The sequence below is a fragment of the Crocuta crocuta genome, unplaced genomic scaffold (assembly GCF_008692635.1).
Source record: "Crocuta crocuta isolate KB4526 unplaced genomic scaffold, BGI_CrCroc_1.0 scaffold111, whole genome shotgun sequence".
Taxonomy (NCBI): Eukaryota; Metazoa; Chordata; class Mammalia; order Carnivora; family Hyaenidae; genus Crocuta; species Crocuta crocuta.
Window position 1 is genome coordinate 3,130,165 of NW_027527611.1, and position 7,916 is coordinate 3,138,080.

A 7,916-nucleotide genomic window follows, 5' to 3' on the forward strand; every position below is an offset into this window, starting at 1 on the left:
CCAGCCGGGGCGGGGCTGCCAGCCCCCAGCCCCGCCTTCTGCTCCGAGCCGGGCTTCGGAGCCTTTCACAACACGGCAGATCTTCCGCTGCCTCCCTCAAAGCCCTCGGCATGCCCACAGCGTCCCTGGGACCCGCACAGTCCCAGCTACATCTCTGATCTCCTGTCCCTCGCCAGCACCAACCAGCCCAGCCCAAGGGGCTGAGACACCACCTCTCAGAGGCCCTGTGGAGCTGCCCCCTCGGGCCGGGGCCCTCACGGCTCAACCCCTGGTTTGTCCATCCTCCACCTCCTGCAAGCCTTGCTCTGAAGAGGTCATGCCAGTGAGGGCCGGCCTGGCCACCCCCACTTAACNTGCCCCCAGCTGCCCCGGGGTGCAGCCCCACTGCCCTTCTGGGGTGAGGGCCTGGGCCCCACCCACTGGCTGCCAGATGGAGTGCCTCAGAATCAACTTCTCTTTAAAGGAACCAAGTTACAAGAGCTTTGAATAAAACAGGAGAGAATCTGGGGCACCCGGGTGGCTCAGTCGGTTAAGCGNCGCCCCCAGCTGCAGCCCCACTGCCCTTCTGGGGTGAGGGCCTGGGTCCCACCCACTGGCTGCCAGATGGAGTGCCCTCAGAATCAACTTCTCTTTAAAGGAACCAAGGTACAAGAGCTTTGAATAAAACAGGAGAGAATCTGGGGCACCCGGGTGGCTCAGTCGGTTAAGCGTCTGACTTCAGCTCAGGTCATAATCTCACGGTTCATGGGTTCGAGCCCCGTGTTGGGTTCTGTGCTGACAGCTCAGAGCCTGGAGCCTGTTTCAGATTCTGTGTCTCCCTCTCTGTCTGACCCTCCTCTGCTCATGCTGTGTCTGTGTCTCTCTCTCTCTCATTCTCTCAAAAAATAAATAAAACATTAAAAAAAATTTAAAACAGGAGAGAATCCCCTCGGTGGAAGAACTGCATCTGGAAGATGGCGCCAGGTAAAGGCGACGCTGTACTGACTGCAGACTTCCACAGTCACCGTGGGAATTATTTCACTGGAACTATTTTGCTCAGGATTATTTTACTGGGGATTACTTTACCTCAAAGTAAACTGACCCTAATTAGGACGTGGTTGCTCTACAGGGTGGTAATAATAAAACCGGTAAAGTTATATAACGTCTTACTGCTCTTTTGCCTTTATATGAGGAGCCTTTATCTTTTCCTGGAAAGGACTTGATATAACTTACTACACACACACACACTCACCACATGTTTATATCATGTATGTAAACATTCTTCTTTGGCCCTCACAGTAGGCCCATTAAGCTAACAGAGAAGATAAAATTTTTAACATCCCTCTCTTGGTAATTATTTTCAAATAAAAAGACTACAATCCAGGAGGCGTTGATGACCTATCCGAAGTCACAAGGTCAGTGGTAGATGGGGATCTGAATCCAGCTCTCTGGCTCCCACACAAGCAGGGATGTGTGAACTACAGGGCATCAGGTAGCACAATTTATTTAAGAAATCAACAGCAGAGTCATGGGAAAATGTCACAATAACTGTTTGAGAGAAAAAATGGATTGAATAATGTTATGATTTTCTCGTAAAACAAAAATGATGTATATAAACAGTAGAAGAACTACAGAATCTTTCATAATATATACACATAGGTATACACATATATACACATACACACATAAGTATGTATGTATGTTTATGTGTGTGCATGTGTGTGTACACGTTGTGTAAGGAAATTGAAATGCTATCCATCCAGCAAAATACTGATGCCAGCTGTGAGAAGTATGATTTTTTTCTTTTACTTATCTGTATCCTACATTTTTTTTCAATTTATGAGAAAACATATAAAAGTTGTATTTCCTTGAGGAGCCTGGGTTTAGGGACTCCTCCTCAAACCTGGTAGGAGATGCAGCCCCGTGTCCAGGCAGGTGTGGAGGAATCGTCTGCATCCACCATAACCTTTCCACCTGAGCGTCTTTGTCTGTCCTTAAACCACTTACTCTGCTCCCACAGCAGGAGTCTGGACAAAACCAGTGAGTTTCCTCCCCGTGGCTCGACACCAAGGATAACAAGGGAAGCTTCTACCACAGATTAACTCAGAAACACCTCCGAGAGCACATGGAACTCACAGCAGTGTGGTGTAACCTGACCTCCTGGTTTTAAACTCAGTTTCTCTCCTGCATGAGAAGCACCGATTATTTGGAGCAGGTGTCCCAGGGCATGTGACCAGGCCCACCGAGACCTTACCTGTTGATCTCCAGCGTGTGCACGCCATACTTGCTCTCAATTCTGTACTTCCCTGGCTCTCCTGCTTGGCAGATCAAACTGCCATTTTTATACCTAAATGAGGGAAACACTTATTTTAGTGCAAAGGCGGAGCGGACTTTGGCATTTAGTCCCAGCCTCCTTTATGGCCCTTCAGTGCTCTATTCCCTGCCTGTGCAAGCCTCATGCAGGGCCAGTGGGCGCAGCAGAGCAGCTAGGGGAGGGGTCTAGGGCCCATGTCTGTCCATCTGTCTAGGAGATGGGTGATCTTCAACCTATGACAATGCCAGAAGGCTCCTTGGACTTTGTCAGGAATTCAGGAAAAATCCTTCCATGACAGCAAAATGTTGCCAGTGTTTACTGGGGCCCAGGCCAGCCTCTCCAGAATTCCACAGGATCAAACCCCACTGGAGCCTCCTCACCCCACACAGGATAGCGGGACCTCCTCTCCCTGAGACCCCGGTGGGTCTCAGCCTCCCCTGCCCACCAGGCAAACGGGCCTCATTTTTCTGATCCGGGCTGAGCACCCCATCCAGGGTATGAGTAAAATGCTTATGGTTTTTGCAGCAAGCTACAAACTGGGGAATGTTATTATCCGTTCCAGCAAGTGGGGAAACAAGCACATGTGGGGCCTGGAGAACTGTCTCCGCAGGGCAGGGTAGGATCGACCACAGCAGAGGGGTTCCTGTCTCCCACAGGGAGCCTTCCCATAGTTAGAGGCAGAGCCGCTCGTGTCAACACAGGCCATCAGAGAGAACTTTCTCCAGTGGAAACCCACGGGAAGGTCAGCTGAGTCGGTTGTACTGACACAAAAGTGCTGCCATGGTGGGGGTCACGGGTGCCCTGGGAGTTCCTAGAAACCCATCTCCCCGGGAGGCTCCGCAGGTGGTCAGTGGAGGGGGCTGTGCCGGGCGCTTCCTTCGTGTGGATCTCCCCCCACACAGGGGTCTCACCCCCCAGGGGTCTCCGCGCAGGGGTCTCCCCCGGCAGGGGTCTCCCTCTTCAGGGGTCTCCGCCCGCAAGGGTCTCCCAACCGCAGGAGTCTCTCTCCTCAGGGGTCTACGCCCGCAGGGGTCTCCTGTCTCCCCCTCCAGGGGTATCCGCCCGCAGGGGTCTCCCCCCCAAGGGTTTCCGCCCGCAGGGGTCTCCCCTCCGCAGGGGTCTCTGCCCGCAAGGATCTCCCCCCGCAGGGGTCTCCGCACGCAGGGGTCGGCGGCCTCTCACCAGACCGTCACCAGCACGTGCAGGGGCGCCCGGNTGAGCAGCCTGTGTGACACCCGGACGCCCGTCTTCACTAGGGCAGCGGCAGAGGCATCCAAGGGCCGCTTCCAACCCACTGTACCCAGGCGGTGCGCCCTGGTTTCCACCTGACGTGAGGACAGAGCGGTGACCCCAGCGCACCCGCGGACTCCCCTTCGCGCCCACCTGTCCCGCGCCGCAGGAGGTGAGGAGCAAAATGAGCTGGAGCGACGCGGGGTATAAGCCACACACATGCCCTGAGTCAGTTTCCCCCTTCAGGAGAGTAGCCTTGTGTGTTCTAGAAAGATTTCCTACAGGCGGGATGGTCACCAAAGTCATGATCGCCGAAGCCACAGGAATCCCTGACTTCTCAAATCCACAGAAGCTGACACTCCCCCCATTTCACTCCTGTGACAACTGTGGAGTAGAGAGTTCTTGTGGCGCGTTCGAGGGCACCAGGGGGGACTGATTATAAAGCTCTAGCCTCCTCACTCCCCACACCTGAACCCTGGATATGGGTAGAACCATTTTTGTAATGATCCAATAACAGAATTCAAATTTTTATAATGTACACATTTTTAAAATTTTTTTAATATTTATTTTTGAGAGAGAGAGAGAGTACGTGTGGATGAGGGGCAGAGAGAGAGGGAGACACAGAATCCGAAGCAGCTCCAGGCTCTGAGCTGTCAGCACAGAGCCCGACGCAGGGCTCGAACCCTGGGACTGCGAGATCATGACCTGAGCCGAAGTCAGATGCTTAACTGACGGAGCCACCCGGGTGTCCCTATAATGTACACATTTTGAAGTGATTCTCTTACAAAAGAAATCATCACTTTATAATAAAAAAAACCTATAAGGCATTTAAAAGATCATTCAGAGATTAAAAATAAGGGCTAACCTCTTCAGCCCATTATTTTACATTTATATTCCACAGATCTTTCCATCGTGAAATTCATCAAAAATGAAACCTGTTTACCAAAACCTCACTCTTCTTTCAGGTTTTCCATGTGCTAGAGACATAGAGAAAACTTTTAGAAATAGGAGGGAGAGGTGAGGGGGACAGCAGGTATTGAACAAAGCACTCATGGCACGCCTAACTGTTCCCTTCTCGCACCGCCACCTGTCTGCGATCTGGAAATAATTTTAAGACTGACGTCCCTGTTAATCTGTCTCATTCCTGTGACATTTTCCCCATGAGCTGAGTGCACTGACACGCAGGGCACGGCCGTTTCCAGGACCTTTCCGACCAGTGCCACGCCCACCCCACCAGGACAGGCCAGTGCTCTGCTCTCACAGCTCAGGAGGCTGCCGCCTCCCGCCGCGCCTTCCCCGTGCGGTGGGGGAGCTCGCGAGCGCCGCCTGGGACGGCAGCGGGGACCTGACACAGGGCGCCAGCGGCCCTGTCTGCACTGCTCCCTCTTCTGCAACACTTACCCTGTTGAGGGTTCACTGAGATGATGATGCTGACGAGTAAGCAGGGGGCGGGAGTTTAGCGCTTTTGTAAGAAGCAGGGTGACCCAGGGCACCAGGCGGGCTTGGTCAGTCCAGCATCCCACTTCAGCTCGGGTCATGATCTCGTGATATGTGGGTTCGAGCCCCGCATCANCCGACGGACGCCTGGCTGGAGCTGGAAGCTGTCCGCGAGGACGCCTGGCTGGAAGCTGTCCGCGAGGACGCCTGGCTGGAAGCTCTCCGCGAGGACGCCTGGGTGGAGGTGCGCCTTGGGGNATAGGGATGACAGTGAGGGCTGCGGGAGGGAGGTGGGGGAGGGGCACTGAGGAGGGCACTCGTGGGGATGAGCACTGTCCTAGGTAAGAGAGGAGTCCCTGGGTTCTGCTCCTGAAGCCCAGACTGCTCTGGATGTTAACTCCCTGGAATTTAAGTAATTTTTTTAATGCTAAAAGAAGGGGCACTTGGGGGGCTCAGTCGGTTAAGCGTCCGACTTCAGATCAGATCATGATGTCATGGTTCCCGAAATGAAGCCCCACGTTGGGCTCTGTGCTGTCAGCGCTGAGCCTGCTTCTGATCCTCTGTCTGCCCCTCTCTCTGCTCCTGTCCCACTCACACACTCTCTTTCTTCTCTTTCTCTCTCTCTCTCAAAAATAAATGTTTAAACACAATGCTAGGGGCGCCCGAGTGGCTCAGTCGGTTGAGAGTCCTACTCAGGTCACGACCTCATCGTTCGTGGGTTCAAGCCCCACGTTGGGCTCTGTGCTGACAGCTCAGAGCCTGGAGCCTGTTTCGGATGTTGTGTCTCCCTCTCTCTCTGACCCTCCCCCGCTTGCACCCTCTCTCTGTCTCTCTCAAAAATAAATATTCAAAACCAGTTTTAAACAATGCTAAAGAAATAATAAAAAATGAAATCTTAAAAAGCATACAAAGTTATCGTAACAGACACACCTTGTTTCGGCACACCACAGGCAGCCTTGATGCATGCGGCACACAGGCGTGGCTGCGCATGCACAGGTGTGCAGACACAAACGGTGTGTGCGTGCTAACAGCTCACACACACACACGTGTGCGTGCACTCAGTAATGTGCGCCCCTGTGCGGGGCACTGCCCCCGTCTGCACTCGCTCACTCGTCCTCAGAGGGGCACGCACAGGGTGAGCTGGCCTGTCCCCTTGCCATTTTCCATCAGTGCAGCCAGTGCCTTGCGCGGGGCCCCTGGCCTGACGCCACGATTATATATATCTCCCAGGATCTGAGGCTCCGGAGGCTGCCGGGAGCCACGGCTGTTTGTCACCCGGATGGCAGGACATGGGGCCATAGGTGCATCTAAATATAGGTGCCGTGCCCGCACCAGCCCCCCGGGCTGGGGCTTGGCACACCCCACGGCATCCGTCCGTCAGCAGGCCTGGGCTCTTTGGACAGGCATGTGCCGCGGGGCCTGAGGATGCTGGCCGCACACACCGCCGGATCTGAGGCTTGACGCCAGCCGGCCAGGAAGCGATGAAGTCCCTGTTCTGCCGTGTGTATTATTATTGCAGCAAAAATATCGGCCCCGGCCCCCACGTGACCTTTCCTCTGCTCCCATGAGCTTTTCTCCCAGCGACGTTCTTCCCCTTGCCCTGCTCGTCACCTTTTGCTGTGCTGACTGGCTTTCTCCTTTTTTGTTTTTTGTTTTTTTGTTTTTTTGAGAGCAAGAGAGTGAGCTGGGGAGGGGCAGCGAGAGGGAGACAGAATCCCAAGCAGGCCTCGCACTGTCAGCGCAGAGCCTGACGCAGGGCTCGATCTCACGAACCGTGAGATCCTGACCTGAGCTGAAATCAAGAATCAGACACGCAGGGCACCTGGGGTGGCGCAGTCGGTTAAGCGGCCTCTCGCGGTGCACCAGTTGCAGCCCCGCGTCGGGCTCTGTGCTGACAGCTCGGAGCCTGGAGCTGCGTCAGATTATGGGTCTCCCTCTCTCTCTGCCCCTCCCATCTCACACTCTTGTCTCTCTCTCTCAAAAAAAAAAACATTGAAAACAATTTTTTTTAAAAAGAAGAATTAGACATTCAACCGATTGAGTCCCCCGGGCACCCCTTAGTGACTTTCCAAATCCTAGTTCCGGAAGACGTGTAAGGAAGGGCTAAGTCAAGGAGCACTTACTAAAATGTCTCTGCATTCATCATCTAAACTAGGGGCTCCAGGACCTTCCAGGACNAAAAAAAAATAAACATTGAAAACAATTTTTTTTTAAAAGAAGAATTAGACATTCAACCGAATGAGTCCCCCGGGCACCCCTTAGTGACTTTCCAAATCCTAGTTCCGGAAGACGTGTAAGGAAGGGCTAAGTCAAGGAGCACTTACTAAAATGTCTCTGCATTCATCATCTAAACTAGGGGCTCCAGGACCTTCCAGGACCAGCCTGGAGCTTACAGTGGAGCAGGAGAGCCAGACTCGCCCTGGGGCGCTGGGCGTGGGCCTCAGGGGGCCTGCCATCTCTGAGCCTCCCCGGCTCCCGTCCAGGTTCAGGGGCCTGGACGCCAGACCCCCGGCCCCACCCTCCCAGTCTAACTGCAGAATTTCAACTTACTTTTTGGCAGCATACTCATCCAGAAGGTACCTCGTCTGAACGTTGCGGTAGGACTGGTCGTAGTGTTTGTGTCGCTTCTGGTAGAAGGGCACCGCGGCGAGCGACATCTCCGTGGGCACCTAGGAGCAAGGAGGGTGGCGGCGGCGCTGAGCTCCTCCCCACATGCAGTCCTGCCCGTGCACTGTCTACACGAGCATGCGGAGTTGTTCCAAAGGGGAAAGTCAACTTAGTTCATAAAACCCCTTCGGGGGAGGGAGGGATGGAAGAAAGCTTATGTAAGTGAAAATAACCTTGGGCTGGGAGTGCGGACACCCACCGAATTCCCTGGGACCTGAGGCCATTTTTTGTTTGGTTCTATGGAAACCAGAAGATTGGGCTGTCAGTTTCTTTTCATCGTGAGCTCACC

The 7,916-nt window shown here is 53.8% G+C and overlaps 1 protein-coding gene across 1 annotated transcript in view; it reads right to left on the reverse strand.

Moving 5' to 3' along the window:
• The window catches only part of MYOM2 (myomesin 2), a 60,157-nt gene extending 52,540 nt beyond the window's left edge, over window positions 1-7,617 (reverse strand). Inside the window, 4 exon segments of the mRNA XM_077771892.1 lie at window positions 2,234-2,326; window positions 3,476-3,618; window positions 5,102-5,210; window positions 7,511-7,617. Coding sequence (XP_077628018.1) covers window positions 2,234-2,326; window positions 3,476-3,618; window positions 5,102-5,210; window positions 7,511-7,617 — 452 coding nt within the window.
• Between the last annotated feature and the right edge of the window lie 299 nt (window positions 7,618-7,916).